The sequence below is a fragment of the Aristolochia californica genome, unplaced genomic scaffold (genome assembly GCF_029961685.1).
Source record: "Aristolochia californica isolate CCGP_79_NKW_82.1479 unplaced genomic scaffold, dmAriCali1.0.hap1 SCAF_12, whole genome shotgun sequence".
NCBI lineage: Eukaryota > Viridiplantae > Streptophyta > Magnoliopsida > Piperales > Aristolochiaceae > Aristolochia > Aristolochia californica.
Genome location: NW_027181793.1, coordinates 1915723 through 1938936, shown reverse-complemented (window position 1 = coordinate 1938936; position 23214 = coordinate 1915723). Strand labels below are relative to the sequence as shown.

General features: G+C 38.0%; 1 protein-coding gene across 5 annotated transcripts; it reads left to right on the top strand.

Moving 5' to 3' along the window:
• Positions 1 to 2280: 2280 nt before the first annotated feature.
• LOC137946361 (uncharacterized) lies at positions 2281 to 16822 on the top strand. 5 transcript variants are annotated; one of them, XM_068792631.1, is made up of 6 exons: positions 2281 to 2711; positions 4316 to 4430; positions 4627 to 4708; positions 4812 to 4863; positions 5402 to 5513; positions 16801 to 16822. In XM_068792631.1, the coding sequence occupies exons 1-5, from the start codon at positions 2388 to 2390 to the stop codon at positions 5462 to 5464; spliced, it is 636 nt and encodes a 211-aa protein (XP_068648732.1). In that variant the 5' UTR covers positions 2281 to 2387; the 3' UTR covers positions 5465 to 5513; positions 16801 to 16822. The 5 variants fall into 5 exon arrangements, with proteins under 5 accessions (XP_068648732.1, XP_068648729.1, XP_068648731.1 ...); XM_068792628.1 differs by lacking the exon at positions 16801 to 16822 and adding an exon at positions 13798 to 14177; XM_068792630.1 differs by lacking the exon at positions 16801 to 16822 and adding an exon at positions 10408 to 10637.
• The last annotated feature ends 6392 nt before the right edge of the window (positions 16823 to 23214 follow it).

Here is a 23214-nt window from a genome sequence, read left to right as displayed (position 1 = left end):
TAGTTGATTGATCATTGGCAGATATTGATTGATCAATCCTCACTATGTGGATTTTTAATGCATGATTGATTATGATTCTAAGTGACTCCAACATGTTTGAAATGTGCGTACACTTTAGTAAAACATATATGAATGCAAATATGACCTAAAACTTCAAAAGTTTCCATTTTACCTCAAGTTTGGAAGGTTTGGGGTTGCGCTCTTACATAGATTGAGTTTTGAGATTTTCATAACTTCCTAAACTCTAGTCTTCAATGCTTTGCTTCTTCTTTGTGAGGGTGTTTCTTCAAGAACACTATGACATTGTTGTGAAGGTCGAGGTCTTTGAGAAGTTTGTATTGGGTCATTGCTTATACCTTTGACTTTTGTGTCTTTTGAAGGAAATGCATATGAAATGCTTGAATTAGATCAATTAAGTTTTTTTATCATCAAAATCAAGAAGGGAGTCAACACTCGGTAAAAAATATTTCCCTTTTTTACGATGACAAAAATTAATTTTGAAAAAATTAAAAATAAAACTTCCTTAAGAATCAGAGCTAAGTGGATTTTTCAATTTTAGGAAAATAGCTACCCCTTAATCTATCCACATCAAATTTCAAGTTTTAGTTTTTAATTTTAGTGCTTTATTGCCTTTTTGTTTTCTCCCCCTCCTTTTCATACTCAAAAAGAAATTTCAAAATTTGAATTTGAGACAAAAAGTGGTTCAATGGCCTTTCATATATTGTGTGTGTTTACAAAAGATGTAGATAGAAAAAAAATGCCAATGTTGATACAATAAAAGGTAGTCGGGGCTTGGTCAAGAAATAGGTGTGGCATCCTATTGAGGTGGTGGCAGTAGAGCAGAGCAGTCGAGGAAGATTTCTAGCATAGATTTGATTCTCAGCTAGTTCTCTCTAAGCTCGTTTTGACCCAATTTGAGCTCCTCTTGAGTCGCTAGTATGGCAGCTTGGGTCCCCTTCAAGTTATCTATAGCCTCTTCGAGTTGTTGGAACCTATCTGAGGAGGAGGATGTGCCATTGGTCCGCTTCCTCTTGACAAATTCATATTGTTCAGCTTGATGCGATTCTGGGCTCATCTCATTCTTGAGCCAACTTGTTGCGGTGCCTCTTTTCCAATAGTGTCTTTTTAAACTCATTGTCATTTTCCTTGTCATGTTCACACTCTCCTTATCGGTGAGGTCTACTCGGGAGTGTCAAAGGATGGCGTGATTTGTTGAGCGAATGGTAACCCATTGGCTCTGGAGCTTGAGGCTATGTCCATCATCCGACTAGCCATGAAATAACAGAAGTTCGGATGAACCTTCGAGTAATGGCCCACATCCAAAAGATGTTACCCTTGTTCAATCTACAAAATGTCCCTTTTCTTGGATTGATGACATGGGTGACAATTTCCATTATGACTCGCTGCTCTATACTAAGGTCCTTAATCTTTACCATGTATGAACTTCCTATTGCTTGTTTAAAGGCAAGTTGAATTGCATCTTGGATGTTTTGAAGGAGGTCATCTGAATGGAAGGAGATGTTGGTCTTCTTTACATAAGAAGTAATTTTCAAGTTGTTAGGAGAGAGTTCCTCTATCTTTAAGTTGGTGTAGAACACTTTTGCAAATAGTGGGTAAATGGCCTCCTCAATCTCTAACCTGTGAAACTCCAAATCAACAATACTTGGGGCTCAACAATGCATATTTTTCTACAATTTGGCCCAAGAACCCAAGATCTTAGTGGGTGGAGACTAATCTTTCATAAGTTGAATCTAGTCATCCTTAGCAAATGCTCCCTTATTGGTCACCACAAGGTGTAAATAGTGCACTTAGGTGGTAGTAAAAGTGCACTTGGAAAGCTCACACAAGCAAAATAGATGGTAAGACTCAAGTAGATTTGAGGTGAATAAGGTGATCTTAAATGGTTTTGTTATAGCCAAAATATCATAAAAAATATAACAAGAATATGTTCCCAAAAGTAAGGCATAAAAATACCCTTTGTTAAACACTAAAAAGAAGCTGGACATTAGTCCATTCGAAGGGTATAACCAAACAAACTCACCTTGAGTTAGATATATTTCAAATATCTATATGGTCATTATCATCTTTTCATAACTCACCTGAGTCCAGCTTATGAAAGTAGAAAAACTGGCCAAACTCGGATGACTGGACCTTAATTTCCCTGGGGCTAGTCGGAATCCCGTGTCCGCAGACGTGTTGACTCCATGTAAATTTTGTAATTTCGAATTCTAGATAATATTTTTAATTTTGGATATCCCTCCTTCAGAGTCCGGAAGATATTTTAATTTTCGTCCTCAAAGTTTCGTGCTGGAATTCCAGAGTTCTCGGTGAGATGAGAACGGGGGAATGTGGATAGAAGCTAACATTTAAATTTCTAGAAGCTGTCCATGCTTGAAGCAGACGCCATGCAAGGGGCTTCTGTGATTTCTTCGTACAAATTCTCTCCTCGACCAATTGTCAGTGCTTTTCCGTCAAGGATTCCTATATTCGCAGAAAAACTGAAAACCCCGCAAGCTGAGATTTCCAGCAATCGGCTATCCTCCTCCTTGTCTTCTTCATCTGCTTCCATCCTTTCATCCTCGGCGTCAGATGTCGTGAGGGGATTCTACGGTGGTATTAATTCTCACGATTTGGTATCGGTTGAAGATCTCATCGCTGAGAAATGCGTTTACGAGGATCTTATCTTTGCACAGCCCTTCACCGGCCGCAAGGCAAGTGACACCTAATCTTTTGGATTAACTTTTTTTTGGTAAAATGCTATCACCGAAAGATTCCAACTGCACAATCCTTGGAATGTTCTTACAAATGTTCAGTAGGAAACACTTGCTTTTGACCCAACTTCATAATTATGCAGAAGTCTATTCCAAATGACTTTTTTTTTCAGTTAGAATTAAAACCCAAGGGAGAGTTAGAATCACGGTGTTATGACTCGACAATGGGAACTGACTTGGGTTCCTGAATCAGATGACTTACCTGAGTCCAAAGGCCCGACCAGAAGCCCATCCTAGTCGGATTTAAGTGGGCTGATTTGACTCATAAAACGTACAAAATGATTTTAAGGAATTTTGATGACGTTTTTAAAGATGATTCCAACAATAAGTGAAGATATTTTGATTCCAATAATAAGTAAAGATATTTTGTGTAATCATTTATAATTTCATTTTGATCTAGTTGAAGGACTTCACATTTTAACTGATGAATAGGAAATCAGAAGGTTCATTTTAATCCAGCTGAAGGACTTCAGATTTTAACTGAGGAGGAGGTAATCTGAAAAGCAAACCCATTGAAGGACAAGGAAATGATTGTCAAAGAGAAACATTCTTCATAGAACTTCTGCGTTCTCTGCACGTAATAACTTTCAGATTTTTAAGACCTTCTAATCCTTTAATAAAGGAAGAAATAGTTTTAGATAGAAAGAAATGGATTTTCTGAGGATGAAATGGATTTTAGATTTCTAGACATGGAAGAAATTGCTGACCCTGATGAGCAGATGATCAACATAATCCAATCAGTTATAGGATCATTAAAAAAAGAGAGAAAAAAATGGTGCACAAGCAAACATCAGTATTGATTCTGTCTTCCCTGAATCACCATAAGCCAACTGGGCAGAAAACAATGGATTTGAGTGGAGAATCAGGAAGACATAGGAAGAAGGTAAATATGCTCTGGTTCGCTACCTGACCCGCATGATTCTCATAATCTATGGTTGCTCTATGCCCTGTTATTGAATGGTGGGATTGCTGGGGCTAGAGCTCAAAATCTCCCTCTCTTTTTCTTGTATACATATGTATGTGTGTGTGTGTATATATATATATATATATATGCATATATATAATGTGATCGTGACAGTATGGTTGAACTGGTTAGGCTGGACCCAGTCACTTTAGGGGTCAGTGGCTGGGTTGCGTTTTATAACATTTGTTTTATGTGCTATGACATAAGACTACAACTTTTTGTTTGAGTCAAAAGGTGAATGACATCATATAAGAGTTCATAAGGAAATGCTGTATGATAACGGTCTGTGGCAATATCACTAGGCTCTTGCTTCACTGTTCCTTTTTAGGGAGCCCCAAACCCTCGTCTTTTATCGCTTCCCTATGATATGGAGGCAACTGCTGCTTCTATATAATATAAAAATGTCTATCAACACAAAAATGAGCTATCCAAGAAGGAAACAGATCATGGAGGGATCATAATTACTTTTCACTTTCAATGGTTATCTATATTGCTTGTTCACCTACCTGTCCAAATAGCTCTTGATGTAAGTTAAATAGATGGCCGATCTAATACTATTTTTATATTTCAAGCAATGCAGGCGATACTTGAATTCTTCAAGAAATTCATTGACTATATCAGCATAGATCTTCAGTTTGTCATTGATGACATATCAGAAGGAGATTCAGAAGTTGTTGGGGTTATTTGGCACTTAGGTATGCAATGGATTAGTGTCTCTACTTCTCTGAAATATTTATAATCGTGAACTTTTGTTAGTTTCTTTGTCATAACAAGTTTCATATGTCACAGGCAAAATAATTTTTTAAGTGAACTTCAAGAAAATTTTAAGTGAATTTTTTACGGAGTATCTAATTTAAACCATTTTTAATAAATAAATGAGTACTGTGGCAGAGTGGAAAGGGAAGCCCTTCCCATTTAGCAAGGGATGCAGCTTTTATCGCTTGGAGTTGATTAATGGGAAGAGACAGATAATGTAAGTTTCTTGGTCCAGGAAAAAATTGAGGATTGCTTTGTTTACTAATTTTTCATGAAATGTGGTGTTTGTGGAAAAGGACTAACCAATATAGAGAACACAGATATGGTCGAGACTGTGTGGAGCCTGCTCTAAAGCCGGGAGAGATGGCTCTGGTAAGTTTGTTTATCATGGTGTATGAATGAACAACTAAGCAATATCTCACCCATTTTATCTCTAGGAGGAGGATGTCTAGTGGTAATCATAGTCTCCATCCTATCCTTAAATGAAATAGGTGTAATAGTTTCCATGTTGGTGAAGTTTCTTTCAAACTCAATACTTGCTGATCTACTTTTTAATGTTTAAGTGTTTCGGTGTTTCTTTAGGTAAATCTTCTAATACATCTGAAGCATTACATTTTTAATACTACTACTTATGGAACACAAAAACGAGAGTTTCACTGCTTAGCCTGTCTTTGAATTCTTGGTGCTTTGCACTTTTTCCCCTTTGTAAATGTAGAATAAATGTGTGTTTGTTTAATGTTAAATGAAACAAATGAACTCCTATTCTGATATTTTGGATTATTTTCTTCTGATTTTACACAGCGTTGCTCAAATATGTCTGCCCCTTCTATAGTCTTATCCTAACAGGATCCTTCTCCTTGGTTCATTTACTTTGTATTTTTTTGAAGTATTTCTCCATATGAATATGCAGGTTATAATTAGAGGACTTACTTTTCTATTCCAGAAGTTTCCGAAGCTTTCAGATCTCTTTTGACTTGAGCATTTGTCTGTGATGACATTACTGTGAAGATTGTAATTTAAAGGTAAGCAGAAATTTAAGTTGTATTGCTTCTTTATAATGAAGATGGCAAATTGTGAATAAAAAGCTAAAAGGGCATATGGTAATTGCATCACCAAGAACATAATTAGGCCTTCATCTAAGGTTTTAGGTCTATCTCATCAAAACAGTTGCAAGCTAGTGCAAGCATTTGGTTTTTGTTGAAAAGAAGATTACAGATCTCCTGTATATATCCTATGAGCTGGAAGAAGTAAGCCACCGTATCCTTCATTGTGTCTCACAGTAAGCTCGATTACTCAATTATAATAAGAAATAAGGAGCAGAGACAAATGGAAAATGGCAGATTTTGGCTTCATGAAACAGGATTAGTTCATCTGTACCATATCAGAAAATTCTTATTGCACAATTTTTTTTTTTTTTATAATGAAATTTGTCCCTCCCAATAAATGAATGTTCTATCTGATTGGGACAAAATAGGTGAAAAGATCCATATCTTCTATGCCAAATACCTTGAACTTCATGAAAAAACACATTTGAGTGACCTAATGCAAGGGTCCAGAATTTTCTTTTCATCCACTTAACTCATTCTTCCAAATGAAGCCAAGCTCTTTTATATGTGTTAACATCCTAGAATCTCATATTTATAAGAGATTTAAGTATAAGCATCAAAGATGAGAGCTGAGAAGGGTTGAGAAAGAAAGAAGAGAAAGAGAGAATATCCATTTATGACTTCAAATATCTCTTTTACTATAACAAAATGAAAGAAAAATCCGTTTTTTGTTTTCACTACTTTTGTGCTCATCCATATAGGTTACTAACACTGCCAAATTGCAAAAACATAGTTGATAGACAGAGATGGAATGTGGGTAACCCAACATTTAACTCTAAAAAATTCCTGGTTTTCAAGTTCCGAAAGAAGAATTTTAATTTTCAGATAGTGTTTTGTGACTAGCAGTAGCTATTGCAAGAAAAAAAAAAGTCACTAAGAAACAAAAAAGAAAGAGAAACGATGGTATTCCAGCATCCAAAGACTTATCAAAGCAAGTAACATCACCTCAAAGGAAATTGTTATTTGTGCCTCTTTGTTGCTGAAGATGATAATTCTATAGTTGATTGTCTAATTTCTATGTTTTAAGCTCCAGGAAATCAAGTCTGCTAGGATCTGATTTGTTTCAGTGCGTTAAGACTGGAATATGCTCTCATGACGACATTGAGAGTAATTTTTAGTTTTTACAATTATGCCTTTTTTATAATATTTATGTCAGCTGAGAACATAAAGTATGAATTGACAATAGTAAAGAATAACAGTTTCACAAATCTTCACCATCTTAGGATCCAATCAGGTAGGAAATACCAGGCTCTGCACCTGTGCAGTGCAGGCTTGTGCATGTGTAGTTCCATTGCACGTGTAAGCATGTGCACATACTCATAGACACCCATAGTTACTGACACATGTAGACATGCACTTCTCTTTGATACAAAAATTTGAAAGTCTGATGATTGAAGATTGTAACAGTATAGAAGATTGTGGCATAGTTAAAAGGCAGTTATATACAGTTAGGGAAACTGTTAAAGAACCGAAACGATTATGAAATCCAATCTAGAATGGTGCTTGATAACATTCAAGAGGAGGCTTCATATATAGAGTACAAAAGGAGAGGTGATGACACACAACAGTGTTCTCTCTGATGAGGTCATTATCTAAAGAGTAGATAATGATAAGGCATTATCTTCCATTCGGTTTAGAAATAAATTCTCTGTTGTATTTATCCTTCTATTGTATAGTATATATAAATACCACTCTTAGTCAATGCAATTGTGTGGTTCAGTTAAGCATCTCATATGGTATCAAAGCTGATAGATCAATCCTCTGTATTGTCGTATTCCAATTTTTTTTTTTGTTAATTTCGTTTCCTCTGTTTCTCAACTTGTAACGCTCTCTCTGTAACACACAGTTCTTCAACGTACCAGTTGAGCTCCGGCTGAGCTTTCGTGCACTTTCGAGGACCCCAGTTGTGCCACCAGAATGGAGGTCCAACGTCCCGCAACAACCTTCTTTGCAACACGGGGTTCTTTAGCGCACCAGTTGAGCCCCGACAGAGCCTTCAATGACCCCAATTGAGCCACCAGAATGGACTTTCGACATCCCGCAATACCCATCCAAATGTGCCCCCACTCCCGACCCTATCAACGGGAGGAAGAAGACGACACGCACAAGGTTGAAGACGAAGTGCGTTCTGCTTGTGTGCACCACACGTGTGACTCTCACACATGTGAAGGGAAAAAAATACCTCACAATCAAAAACTGCCTGCTCACTCCCTATCTTATGTACGTCGACTCGACCAGATCAATCACTATGTCTGGTCATGCGAGTTGGCACTAGTCGTTGGCCAACCTTGGCCGACCAACCTTGGCTACCAAATCGGGTGCTTCATCTTACACTAGCCAGCCTCAATGTCGTCCATATCTGGGGTTTTGTCAGATTTGTCGCATCCTAGGGCACTCGGCTAAGTGATGTCCATCATTTCAACTCGTATCAATCCATTTCAACAAACACAAAAATTTCACTTTCTCATACTTCGGCAAGACCATGGTTGCCATGAATTCATTATGCTGTTAACATCACCCCAGACACCTTATACTGGTTCTGATGTTGTTATGATTGGTAATGACACTAGTTTTTCCATAACCCACACTGGTTTTATATCGCTTTCAACTCTCAATACTACATTTACTTTGAATGATGTCCTTTGTGTACCAACCATGCAAAATAACTTAATTCCTATATCTCAATTTTTCACTATTAATAATACTTCCGTTGAATTTTTCTCATCTTCCTTTCATATAAAGGATCTTCGCACATGGGCAATCCGTATGATGGGCAACACTAGAGATGGAGTGTATGAGTGACTGACTTGTCAATTTATGTCTTCTCCAATTCTTGCCTTCTCTCAAGTAAAACCCATATCATCCAATTGGCATCATTGATTAGGTTATCCCGCTCTTCCTATTTTGACACACATTATTTCTAGTTATCATTAAAAAATTTCTACTCCTATACCAAAAGAGTTTTGTTGTCATGCATGTCTTTGCAATAAGATGCCTTTTTCAACTTCATCTCTTATCTCTACACAAGCACTTGAAATAATTTTTTCTAATTTATGGACTTCTCTGGTTTTGTCATAAGATGGTTTCAAATACTATGTTATTTTCGTTTATCACTATACCAAATACATATGGTTTTACTCACTCAAACAAAAATCTAAAGCTCAGGAAGTTTTTCCCCGTTACAAAGCCTTTGTGGAAAATTACTTCAAAAGAAAAATTATCACACTCTATTTAGACAATGGGGGAGAATATATGGGCCTCAAAGATTACCTTTTTTAAATGGCATCTCTCACTTAACCACTCCACCCCATACACTTGAACACAATGATTGCTTAGAAAGACAACACTGTCATATTGTTGAAACTGGTCTCACCATACTTTCTTATGTCTTCCTTCTAATTACCATTTTGTCCTACGACTTTGCCACTGTTGTCTTTTTAATAAAAAAGTTGCCAACTCTTATGCTCCATCTATCATTTCCTTATGAGTTAAATTTTCACCAAATGTTAAATTATTATAAACTAAAGATTTTTGGTTGCTTATGTTGTCCTTTGCTTCGTCCAGATACATCTCACAAACTTGATCAAAGGTCTAAACCACGTGCATTTCTTGGTTACTCTTTATCTCAAAGTGCCTACTTGTGTTTTGACCCATCTACTTCAAAAACATCTATTTTTTGTTATGTCAAGTTTGTAGAGTTAGTCTTCCCGTACACATCCCTCAATAATCACCTAATACGTCCCACCTCCACCACCATAGATACTTGGATTCTCCCTGTGCTAACTATTTCATCAACTTCGTCACCACAACCGACTTATACCACTCCACCTCAAGGGCACCCTCAAGACATGCCTCCGTCTGATGATAATTCACAAACCTTTGAGACACCAACACGTTAAAAAAAAATGGAGTAGCAACCACGACCCATTCAACCATCGCCAAATGCTACCCATCCATCCATCGAAACACAATCTACATCCAACAACACACCCAACATTGTATGGCCACTCGAGCAAAAAACTATATCCGTAAACCAATTGAAAAAACTCAACCTTCATACCTACCTACCATCCCAAACCAACCTTGAACCTACTTCTATGACTCAAGCCCTCAAAGATCATAAGTGGCATCGAGCTATTGCTCGTAAAGGGACATGGGAACTAGTTCCTCCTAATGATATCACTAATCTTCTTGGTTGTAAGTGGATTTTTCGAATCAAAAGGCACTCTGATGGGTCCATTGACATATTCAAAGCTTGTTTTGTGGGCAAAGGATTTCATCGACGATTATGTGTGGATTACCATGAGACTTTTAGCTCGGTTGTTAAGCCCACCACCCTAAGACTTGTACTTAGTATTGCAATTAGCAATGGTTGGTCCCTTCGACAACTTGATATCAACAATGCCTTTCTTCAAGGCCGACTTTCAAAAAATATTTATATGGCACAACCTCCAAGTTCTGTTGATTCAGAACATCCAACCTATGTATGTAAACTTCATAAAACTATCTATGGTCTCAAATAGGCTCCAAGGGTTTGGTATCATGAACTATGTCAATTTCTTGTGGATTCAGGTTTCAAGAATTCTCACTTCGATACTTCCTTATTTACTCTTAATACAAGTAAGCATGTTCTATTTCCACTGGTGTATGTAGATGATATTATTATTACTGGTAATAGTGATGTTCATATTTCTCAATTTGTTGATTGCCTCGCTCATCGTTTCTCTCTGAAAGATCTTGGCTCTCTTTCTTACTTCCTTGGAGTTGAGGTTGCTCTGTATTGCAATGATATATTACTCTCTCAACGTAGATACATAAAAAACCTGCTCAAAAGGACTCATATGGAAGATGCGAAACCTATTCTCCCCTCCATTGCCGACGAACTCTTCATCATTCACAATGAACTCATGCTCTCTTGGATCCATCTCAGTTTCGTGAAGTAATTGGCAGCCTACAATATCTCTCTCTCACTCAGCCTGATATTTCCTTTGTTGTCAATAAGATGTCTTAGTTTATGTATCAACTGATTGACAAATTTTAAGGTATTTATATGGCACATTGGATAAATGACTTCGTCTACATCGTAAGTCTCCTTTATCTCTACATGGGTTCTCAGATTCCGATTGGATAGGCAATAAAGATGATTACTCTTCCACTGGTGCCTACCTTATCTATCTTTGGCATAATATCATTTCCTGGAGTTCAAAGAAGCAACACACTATTGCTCATTCTTTTACTGAGGCTGAGTATCGATCAGTTGCTGCTACCGCTGCTGAACTTTGGTGGGTGTGCTCTCTACTTATTGAACTTGGTGTGACTTTGCAGTCTTTCTTCTGTAGTCTTTTGTGATAATATTGGTGCTACTCAATTAAGCTCTAATCCCGTGTTTCTCTTCAGATTGAAACATGTAGCAGTTGACTATCACTTCATACATGATTAGGTTCAATCTAGTCTACTTCGTGTTGCTCATATTGCTTATGTTGACTGACTTGCTGATCTTCTTACAAATCCATTGCTATGTTCACAATTTTAGTTGCTAAGAGATAAGATTGGCTTCTCTAACTGTGGCCTATCTTGACGGAGCATGATAAAGGATTATCTAAATAATAGATAACAATAAAAGATTATCTTCCCTTTGGTTTAGAGTTAAACTATTTGTTGTATTTATCTTTCTGTTGTAAAGTGTATATAAATACCACTCTTAATCAATGCAAAAGTTTGGTTCAGTTTAGCATCTCATACTCTCCAGCTCTCCTCATCCAAGACACTTTATCAAGTGCTTAAAAGTACTTTGTAGGAGAGCACTAACTTTTTTGCATAAATTCTCTCAATCTTTTGAGTTGGAGCATTGAGAAGTTGAAAACTGTTCTTACTACTATGTATGTCCAAAGATGGTTATGGTATGTTGCATTTTAGGAAGAAGTTACAAGAATCCAATGCACATAAGGAGCATATTATTTGAAGTTAGTGAAATTGAACTCTTCAGGTTGACCCGTTTCTTCTTCATTTCTGGAGTTACTGTGTGTAATTTTTCTTGTGGATGAAGATGGTGACCAACATAATGGTATTGAACAATTTTCGGTTATGCCAGTGGTGATTTTATCTTTTTTAGGGTGATATGAGTTTTTTTTATTCTTTCCAACAACACTAAGTAGGAAAATTAAAGGTTCTTTGCTTTCTTGGATGGCAAACTTTGCCTCTCACTCTAAGTGCACAGGGTATGCAGGAAAACGTGAATCAAATTTCTTGTAGATATTATCTTTCATCGTAACACCTTTTTATATTAAATTTGCTCAATCCTTCTGTTTGTAATGTGTAAATCACATGTTAACTATAAATTGAGGCTTTTATTACTTACAAGCTCAATATTGAAATGGGAGCACAATAAACCTCTAAGCATGACCAGTAAGCAATTGGATGTGACCCCACTACTGCCATAACAATCATCAATTTCCAAGAAAATATCAATCTAACTGGAGGATAAAAATTGAATTTTTTTAGCTTCCACTTTGGCTTTTCTATTATTATTTGTACTAATTGTGTACATATATAGGTTTTATGAAGCGAAATGTTAAAAGACAAACAAGTTTGAGTGACATTATTGTAATAATTTTAGGGTGAAGAGTATGTTTGTAATTTATCTATCTTTTTCATCTATAAATAAAGATTAAGGGGTAAGGTTGAGGCATCCACCACAACCATACTTCTCACCTCTCTTCTTCATGTATCTCTCTCTCTCTCTCCCTCTATCTTACTCTCTTATTAGTTCTCGTCTCTCTCTTCATTCACCTCTTGTCACCACTTATTGTCTTCTCCTCAATTCGTCTCTCTTATACTCTCAGTTGTTGATCTCAATGTTACGGAATCATAAAATCAATATGGTATTAGAGTAGTGATTTCAGGATTCCAGATGTTTTACTCAGATCATAATTCATTCAGCAAGAAGGAACTACATATCAAAGATAAGTTTGTTTCTTCTTGTTTTTGAATATGAAGCAATCGATACTCCATGCTTCTCTTCAGTTTATAACTGCTCATTGCTGTTAAACCGTTGCTTGTTCATACATTTGATTGCATGCTAATGTGCATTAGTATGCTTATCTTGTTGTTTTCTGGCATAATCTTGCATCATACTGCACTAGACTACTGGTAAGGTGGACGTTGATCTTGAATTTGTAAAGATTACTGATCTTAAGGAAGAGAAGGTCAGTTTCGGATCTGCGTACTGGGGTCTAAAGGTTGATGATACTTAATGCTATTTTCATCAAGACGTGATTAAAATCAAGTGCAGCAACACAGTCCCGCGAGAATGGGATTCAAAGGTTAATGTTGCTCAAAGAATCAACAGCCAGACCACTAGCTACAAGGTGTCAAAAACAGAAGAATCGTTATCTACGTCCAAGTGAACATCTGTTCTCCGCCCCGGCCTTCAATTTTTTTCTCGGCATTTAATGCTGCAATCAAATGAAGTTCACCTCGACACTGTCTGACGCTTGTCAATATGACTTTGAACTTGACATGGCCGAAGTGAAAGGACGCCGAAATGATGAAAACGAAAGCATGATTGCCGTTTTTTTTATCAGCTTGTTTCCTCTGCTGGTGATCCTGCTGTCTGGTCATTGATTTGAATCACCTTCCTCGACTCACGCTGGCCACTTGTCTCTGAATTTTTTTTTCGAGTTGGTTGCTTGTCCTATCCTCTTAAACAGATCTGTCCCAGAAAAAAAATAAAATAAAAAAATTGCCAGTTAAGAGAGATCTTCGTGTATCTTATCTTATCACGTGGATTTTTTGTATTTTGCTGCTGCTGCTATCATCGTGTCAAACTCAGTAACTTATATTGGAACAATTACTCGCTGCTATTTACGAGATCTTCTCGGGTTAATCGAAACTCATTCCTTTCTTGGTGTTTCTCTGATTAACAATGTAGAGTTTCCGGCTGGTTTTGTCAACTTGGTATTTCCAGCATCGAAAGTCTTTCTTGCTCTGCTATCGTCTTTGCTGAATATCTCTATTATTTCTTCTTGGCTCGGACCTTCTTTTACTGTTGTCGATTGCTTGTCGAGTATCTCTGTCGAACATCTCTTTGTTATTGCTTGTTGATTTCTTCTAGGTTCGGACCTTCTTCTGTTGTTGCTGATTGCTTGCCGAGTATCTCTGTCGAATATCTCTCTAATTATTACTTGTCGATTTCTTCTAGGCTCGGACTTGCAGTGATTATGCATGTTGATAATTCTTCGAGTTGGTGAGAATAGAGAAACTTGAGTTGCTGACTCATCACAACTTGAACCAGCAAACCAGAGAGGGACTGTTATCTGCTGACTCGGCATAACTCAGCAAGGCTTGCCTCGGGCCTGGTCAACTTGGTAAACTCAGATTCATGAGTCAACTCAGTTCTCTCCACCTTGTCTTTTGCCTCGATTAGTCGGCTTTTTGATGGAGGCTTGATTGGTACCCTAAGATATTTTAGATTGTATTACAATGAAGCTTATTTCTGTCAAAGAATTTGAACTATTTCATATGATAAAACGTTTGATAAACAGAGAGGCCACCTCCAACAAAAATTCTCCTACTGTTGCTTTTCCTATACAAGGTATGGTTTCAGTTATTTCTCCATCCTGGATCATTGATTCCGGGGCTTTTGAGTACTTGACAGGTAATAGTACCCTCCTGAATTCTATATCTCCTTGTTTACTTGAAAAGTTTATTTTTATAGCTGAATTCTAAGGTACGTGGAGTGTGGTCCACATTTGCTACACTTACTCTTCATTTAAATGATGTCTTGTTTGTACTTGAGTTTCCATTAAACCTCTTATCCATTGGTCAACTTACAAAACAATTTAATTGTTCCATCACTTTTTCTCCTACTTCTTGTGTCCTTCAGGATCTAAATACAAAACATGTTATTGGTGGAGGCCGTGAAAGAGGAGGGTTATTCTAGCTTGAATCACCAGCACTAACAACCACCACTAGTGCTCAACATACAACTGTTTCGTGGCACAATAGGACATCCATCTCTTTAGTGTCTCAAATAGATTATTCCTACATTACAGTCTATTTCAAGTCTCAACTGAGAAGATTATCAAATGAGTAAACACCAACGGATTACTTATTCTACTCGCAATGAAACCAAAAGTGTTGCCTGATTTTCTTTAGTTCACACTGATATATGGGGCCCTATGAATGTTTCTAATGTTTCACGATCAAAAGTACTTTGTTATATTTGTGGATGATTTCTCTTGAGCAACGTAGTTGTTCCTCTTAAAACAGAGATCAAAAGTATTACCTCTTTTTAAGTCCTTTTGTGCCATGGTGTCTAGTCAATTCAATATTGCCCTAAAGATTATTCGTGATAATAGTGCCAAGGAATATCTATTTATAAATTTTCAATCTTTTTGTCAAAAAAAAAAAATGCATAATTCACTAAACCTTGTGTGTCTATACACCACAACAAAATAGTATTACTGAAAGAAAAAATAGACACCTTCTTGAGGTTGCCCAAGCCTTACTTTATCATATGCATGTGCCTCACTTCTATTGGCCTCATGCCATCCTCACTACATGTTACCTTATTAACAGATTACCCTCTTCTGTGCTGGGTAACAAGAAACCATATTCTTACATTTTTCTTGGCGATAAGTTATTTTCTCTCCCTGTGAGAGTTTTTGGATATACGTATTTTGTACATAACACTTCCCCACATACTACTAAATTGGATTCCAAGGTAATTAAATGTATTTTTTTGGGGTACTCTTATACTCAAAAAGGCTATGTCTGTTATAATCCACTTCTTTAGAAATTGTTCATTTCTAGTGATGTCACATTCTTTGAGGACCAGCCCTTTTATCCGTCTATCAGTGCCCCACCTAGTTTTTTTGTAGTTCATGAGTTTCCTCAACCTTTTGTGTCCATTGATGACTTTGTAATTCATGGTCATCTTGATGTACCTGACACACCCTCTGATGCACTGGCCGAAACTATACCCGTGGAGTCTCCATAATCTTTTGAGGTAAGCTCTCTTTCCCCACCTCCTATATTTGGTCATTCATTTGACACCCGACCCATTGCTTTTCGGAGAGAACCTTGGGCTTATACCCAACCTTCTACCTCTCAACCCATTGTTAAATTTTTATCTACCCATCGGTTATTCCTATCTTGCTGTTAATTTCTTGCCTCCATTTCTTCCATTGCTATTCCTCACTCTTATCAGGAGGCCCTTCAAAATCTTGGATGGAAAACAACTATGGATGAAGAAATGGCAGATCTTTATGAGAAACATGGCGCCTTGCTTCGTTACCAACTGGTAAAAAGCCGGAAGGCTGTAAATGAGTCTTTAGTGTCAAACAAAATCCAGATGACACGGTGGCCCGCTTTAAAGCACGACTTGTGGCTAAAGGCTATACCAATATTAACCCTTATCTAGAGGTGGCAAGACTTAACTTCTTAGTTCCTCTGCTCTTCCCTCATTTGATGATATCAGTGCTACATTGTTACGGATTCCTGATCCATCTCCTCCTCCAATTGATGCTCCATCAGCTATGTTTTTTGGTAAACAGGGTACATCATTTCAATCCCTAGGAGGCCACAGAAATACAAGAGGAGGCCACAATAGTAGTGGTCGAACGGGTCCGACTCATTCCCGCATTGCGCCTCGATTGTGCACTTATTGTGGTGGTTAGAACCTTGTGGATTCATGTTGGAAACTCCATGGCAAGACTGATTGAGCTACAACAAATCCTGCCTCAGTTAATGTTGAGAAAAAAGGAGAAAATGGTTGATTATTCTTCTGGGAATGTGACTATTACTGCGGAAAACTATGCTGCAATTCAGAAGTTGAAATCCTTATTGGAGTCCTCTACTCCACCAGGACCTACTACTGCCACTACCATTACTTCAGGTATGCTTTCTTCCTCTTTAACCCCTTCCTCTTGGATCATTGACTTTCGGGGCTTCCGAACACTTGTCAGGTAATAAACACATGCTTTATTCATTGTTTCCATGTCTTCATCATAAATTTGTTACTATTGCTAATGGTTCCTAAACCAAGGTGCTTGGCAAGGGTTCCTCCTCTCTTACCACGTCTATTCATCTTCAAGATGTGTTGTTTGTTCCTCAATTTCTATTAAATTTGCTCTCCGTTAGTCAATTAACCAAATAATTGAATTGGTTTGTCACCTTCTCACCATCTTCGTGTACATTTCAGGATCTAATTATGAAACAGGTGATTGGTGGCGGCCATGAAAAAGAGGGATTATACTATTTTTCTCTTCCCCCAGCAGTTGCTATTTCATCCACTACATCTGAAGCTTAACTTTGGCACAACCGACTTGGATATCCATCTATCTCATCACTTCGTTCTTTAGTTACATCCCATAAATCTTTGTCTACTTTCAATTGTGACACATGTCAAATTAAGTAAGCATATTAGGAGTACATATTCTACTCGTCTTACAACTACCAGTGCTGCTCCGTTTGCATTAATACACTCTGATGTATGGGGACCTTTAAAGGTCTCTAACATTTCTCAAGTTCAATATTTTGTTACTTTTGTTGATGATTTTACCCGAGTGACTTGGTTGTTTTTATTTAAAGAACAATCAAAAGTTCTTTCTATTTTAAAAACTTTCATGCAATGGTAATGATGCAATTTGGGAAGAAAATTCAAATCCTTAGATTTGATAATGTTAAGGAATATTTGTCTAATGAGTTTAAATTATTTTGTGAGGGTGATGAGCTTGTTCATCAATCATCATGTGCCTATACCCTTAAAAAAATGGTGTTGCTGAAAGAAAGAAATGTCACCTCCTCTACTTCATTAAGGTACCCTACTTTTATTGGCCTCATGCTATTCTTACAACATGCTTTCTCATCAATAGGTTACCTTCATCAGTGCTTAGCAATCAAACTCCGTATTCCATTTTCTTTCATGGTGAAGATCTTTTTTCTCTTCCTCTTAAAGTGTTTGGTTGAACATGTTTTGTTTATGATACTTCACCACTAAAGAGTAAACTTGATCCTCGGTCTCTGAGGTGTATTTTTTTGGGGTATTCTCGAACTCAGAAAGGATACATTTGTTATAATGCTACCCTTCGGAGGTTGATGGTATCTTGGGATGTGACTTTCTTTGAAGATACTTCCTTCTATTCCCCACATGAGGCTCCTCTAGGATTTACATTTTCTCCTACCACTCCATGCTTGCTCGTGCCATTTACTGGAGATATTACTCAACCCCTTGAAGCATTGACCGTCCCCTCATCTGTGGAGTTGTCGGATCCAACCGAGGTAAATCTTTCTCCTCTTATGTTTGAGTCTGAATTTGATACTCGGCCTATTACGTTATGAAAAGAACGTCGTTCTTGTACTACGTCTCATCGAATTACCAATTTTATGTCTTCTCATCGCTTATCTTCTAAGTGTGTTCAGTTTCTTGCTTCTCTTTCGTCTGTTTCTATTCCACAATCTTATTGGGAGGCCCTGAAGCATCCGGGATGGAAGACGGTTATGGATGAAGAAATGCATGCATTATATGAAAATCAAACTTGGACATTGGCTTCATTCCCAAAAGGGAAAAGACTGGTTGGTTGTAAATGGGTATTTACGGTGAAACACAACCTAGATGGGTCAATTGCTTGTCTTAAAGCACGACTCGTTGCAAAAGTTTATACTCAGTGCTATGGGATAAATTATGAAGAGACTTTCTCTCCAGTTGCAAAATTGAACTCGGTATGTATCATCCTATCTATTACTGCTAATTCATCATGGCCCGCATATCAACTTGATGTAAAAAATACATTTTTAAATGGTGATATTCGAGAAGAAATTTATTTGGTCCAACCACCAGGATATGTGGTTGAGGGGGAGTCTGCATGCCGGTTCAAGAAATCTTTATATGGGCTTAAACAATCCCCTAGGGCCTGGTTTGATAAATTCAATCAAACGTTTCTCCGATTTGGCTTTCATCGGTGCTCGATCGATCAAAGATACTATCAAAGGGAAAATATTATTGGTTGTGTATGTTGATGATATTATCTTGATCGGGAATGATGCTCATAGTATACAAGAAGTGAAGAATATGATATGTCAAGAGTTCAAAACTAAAGATCTGGGTAAACTCAAATATTTTTTGGGTATAGAAGTCCTTCAGTCAAACTATGGGATAATATTGTCTCAAAGAAAATACACCTTGGATCTTCTTGAAGAAACATAAATGAAGGGCTATAGACCAGTTGATCCACCTATGGATGCGAATGAAAATTATGTGCTACGACCGGAGAAGATGTTGACACTAGAAAATATAAAAGACTCGTGGGAAAATTGATCTATCTCATGGTAAGCAGGCCATATATATCATATGTTGTGAGCGTGGTAAGTCAATTCATGCACAAACCACAAATTACTCATTGGCAAACTGTGGAGAGAATACTACGATACTCAAAAGGTGCTCTAGGAAGATGATTGCTATATAAAAAACATGGGCAATTCAATATAGAAGGCTTCTTAGATATAGATTGGGTTGGATCACCTGATGATAAAAAATCTATGTTTGTGTATTGTATCCTTGTTGAGGGGAACTTGGTCACATGGAAAAGCAAAAGCAACACGTGGTTGCATGATCTAGTGCTAAATCAGAAAACTGAGCTATGGCCCACACTGTAAGTGAACAATTAGAATCCAAAAATAGAAGCCTGATACAATTCGAGTAGATAGAGAATGAATCCAATGGGATTGTGGATGTAATCCGAGCAGACTTTGGATGCACCAGTTGGAGACGTTCAAATACAGAATGAATGCAACTTATCCAGAAATAAATTGGCTGGATAATGAACAATACGAAACAGCAGTAATCAGGTGGATAATGAGATTGATATGTTGAGGACTCAATAGCTCACCGAGTCACCCAAAGGAGGCGGCAATGACTCACTGAGTTAATTACTTTTACTTTCATATTTTATATTACTTTTAAGTATAATTTTTCATTACGTATGTAAGGATACAGGTCGCGGGGGCAGAATTGTCAATTTTAAGCCCTAAACTCTAATGATGTCAAACCCTATTTAGAGGGTAAAGGAATAGAAGAAAGGCAAGCATTGAATTAGGTTAAATAGGGTTTGGAGTTCTCCTTGACGAGTTCTAGGGTTTGGGAGGTCTACTTGACAAGCTTCAGGTATAGGTTCTCTTTTGATTTTGGGTTTTTTCTTTCCCCTTTTGAATTCTATTTTGCATTAATCTTACCGAAGCCAAGGGGGAAGTTTTGTCCCTTTTTCCGAGTTCAATAAGAGGCTATAGGCTCTCCTATGTCCGCAACAACAAGAGGGAGCTTCTTTCCCTCATTCCGAGCAAGGGTAGAGGCCTTCCAGCCCTAACCCGAGAGCAACCTCGAAGAGAGGTACTTCAGCCCCTAGGCTAGCGAGGAGGAGGATTAGGGACACCTAATCTCACAGCCGTGAGTAGCAGCACTTAGCCAAGAGGGTCCTAACCCCTCTCGGCAGTGAACAATTAGGGTCCAACCCTACCTGGCCGAGAGCAGCAAGGTGGGTTTCTCAACCCTTATCGAGAACAACGACTAAGTTGTGAAGAAAAGAGACTCTTTTCATATTTACCTAGAGCAATAGCTCTATTACAGTGCTGAATTCACAAATCCCACGCTGAGTTACTTGATCCATGGCTAGGGACCATAACAACGTGGTATCAGAGCAGGGCAGCACGGTGGAGAACAACATAGTGTTAAAAGAAGTGGTTATTAGAGGGCAACTGGCGCAGGCACAAACTGACAAAAAAATTGCTCTAATCATGGAGTAGTTGGTACAACTTCCGAATATGAATCTCCAAATCGATAGACTTTTTGGGGTGATGGGAAATATGACAGCTAGAAGGAACTCAACCCCGGAACAAAGAGGAGAGGACAACTCACACTACAGAGGGGGAGACCAGTTTGCAGGGCGCACTGCCTTTCTTGCCTAGAAGGGAAATTTTAACCAAGGAGGAGGCACCGTACCAAGGTATACAAAATTTGATTTCCCTACTTTTAATGGGTTCGACGACCCCTTGATTTGGTTACATAGGTGCGAAATTTTTTTACCCATTAAAGAACATCATAAATTGATAAGGTGGGACTGACCGCTTTCCACATGCTCGATGAAGCACAATTATGGTTTCATCAAGTAGAGATGGATAAATTGGTGCTGGATTGGGAAGAATTTAAGGATTTATGTACTATACGGTTTAGTCCTCTAGCTCACAATAACCCCTTGGGGGATTTGGTGTTGTTATGAGAAATTGGCCCAATGGAACTATATAAAAAACAATTCCAAGAAAAATTTGCACGAGCCAGTCGAATGGTTCGCATAGACAAGCAGGTCAATTTATTTACGGCAGGCTTAATGAGTCATTGAGGTTAGAGGTGTAGCTCCACGCACCTGCTGACTTAGCTTGGGCAATGAATCTAGCTTACGCATTGGAAACTTGACAGAAAGTTCAAAACAAGAGGACAACTTGGCAAGGGGATCAGAACACTTCCAATAGTTGGCAAGGGTGGCACAACACTAACCCTTTAGATAAATTTTCTAGCAAAGCATCAGGTCAGAAATAATCCCATAACTACTCTTGCAACAGATACATGGCCCAACAACCCACCAGCCCAATATATTCGAAAATTAACTAGTTCGGAGATGGCTGACCGCAGGGCAAAGAACTTATGTTACAATTGTGATGAACCATACAGGGTAGGCTATCAGTGTAAAAGGTTGTTATGGTTAGAAGTCGATGAAATCACAGAACCACAACAGATTGATGATCCTACTGAGGAAGATGCACCAGAAATTTCTTTGTATGCCATTACAGGCCAGAAATCCGCCAAAACTATGCAAGTATAGGTCCAGGTGATGGACCGGGACCTTGTCAGCCTTGTGGATTCTGGAAGTACTCACAATTTTCTCAGTTTAACAGTTGCTCAACACCTTCAACTACAAATACTTCCACACTCAACAACAACTGTTTTGGTTGCCCATAGAGAAAATGTTCCTAGCTACGACATCAGTAGGGTCGTAAAATTCTCAATCGGTACGACTTTCTTTCATTCAGAATTTTTTTTTCATACCTCTAGCTGGGTTCGATATGGTATTGGGTATTAAGTGGTTGGAAACCTTAGGCCCTTTTTTATGGGATTTTACTACTTTAACTATGAGTTTTGAAATGGGCGGATAACAAGTACTATTACAGGGCAGTCATGTGGATAAGCCACATCACATTCATACGCTTCACACACAGGACAATCAGGATAGCCATATAGAACATCTCCTGGATGAATTCTCGGACTAGTTCCAAGAGCCCTCTGGGCTGCCTTCCTTGACACACTGTGACCATCGGATATGTTTAAAACAGGGCTTAGAAGTGGTGGTTGTTCGACCTTAACGATACCCATACCTCCAGAAAGATAAAATCGAAAGACAGTGCCAAGCCATGCTACAACAAGGCCTTATTCGCAGCAGCCGTTCACCATTTTCGTCACCAGTCCTCCTCATTAAGAAACATGCTGGAACATGGCGCTTTTGTGTCGATTATCGGGATTTGAATGCACAAATTGTGAAAAACAAGTTCCCTATTCCTGTGGTAGAGGAGCTTCTTGATGAATTACATAGGTCATATATCTTCTCCAAATTGGACTTGCGCTCTAGATATCATCAGGTTCGTATGCATCCAAACGACATCGAGAAAACTGCCTTCTGCACTTATCACATCCATTTTGAATTTGTGGTCATGCCATTTGGGTTATCCAACGCACCCTCCACATTTCGGGCATTAATGAACGAGGTATTCCGCAACTATCTTCGCAAATTTGTACTTGTTTTCTTTGATGACATACTTATTTACAGTCAGTCCGGAACTCAACATTTAGAGCATTTAAGATTGGTATTTCAATTGTTATGTGCCCATCAATTATATTTAAAGAAATCTAAATACTCATTTGCAACATCACATGTGGCATATCTTGGCCATATTATTTCCCATGATGGGTCACGGTTTATTTTGAGAAAATTATAGCCATTACCGATTGGCCACAACCTATGAATACCTTTGCTTTGAGAGGGTTTTTGGGATTGTCAGGATATGATAGAAAATTTAACTGGAATTATGGACTGTTAGCAGCACCATTGACAAATCTCCTCAAGAAAAATTCATTTATTTGGAATGATCAGGCAACACAGTCATTCTTAGATTTCAAATTAGCTCTTGCATCCGCACCTGTTCTACAACTTCCCAATTTTGAAGATTTATTTGAGGTCGAGTGTGACGCATCAGGTGGGGGCATTGGGGCCGTTCTACAACAACACTTTCACCCTATTGAATATTTCAGTAGATAGTTGGCAGTACGACATCACAAATTACTAACATATGAACGTGAGTTAATCGGGTTGGCAAAAACTATCCAACATTGGAGACCATGCTTATGGGGCTGTGCATTTCTCATTTGCACTGATCATTACAATCTTATATATTTGCTGGAGCAGCACCTCATGACTTCTCCTCAACAACACTGGGTCAATAAATTGGAAGGATTTGACTTAATAGTGGAATTCCGCACTAGGTGGAAGGCGGCTGATGGCTTGTCACGTCGTTT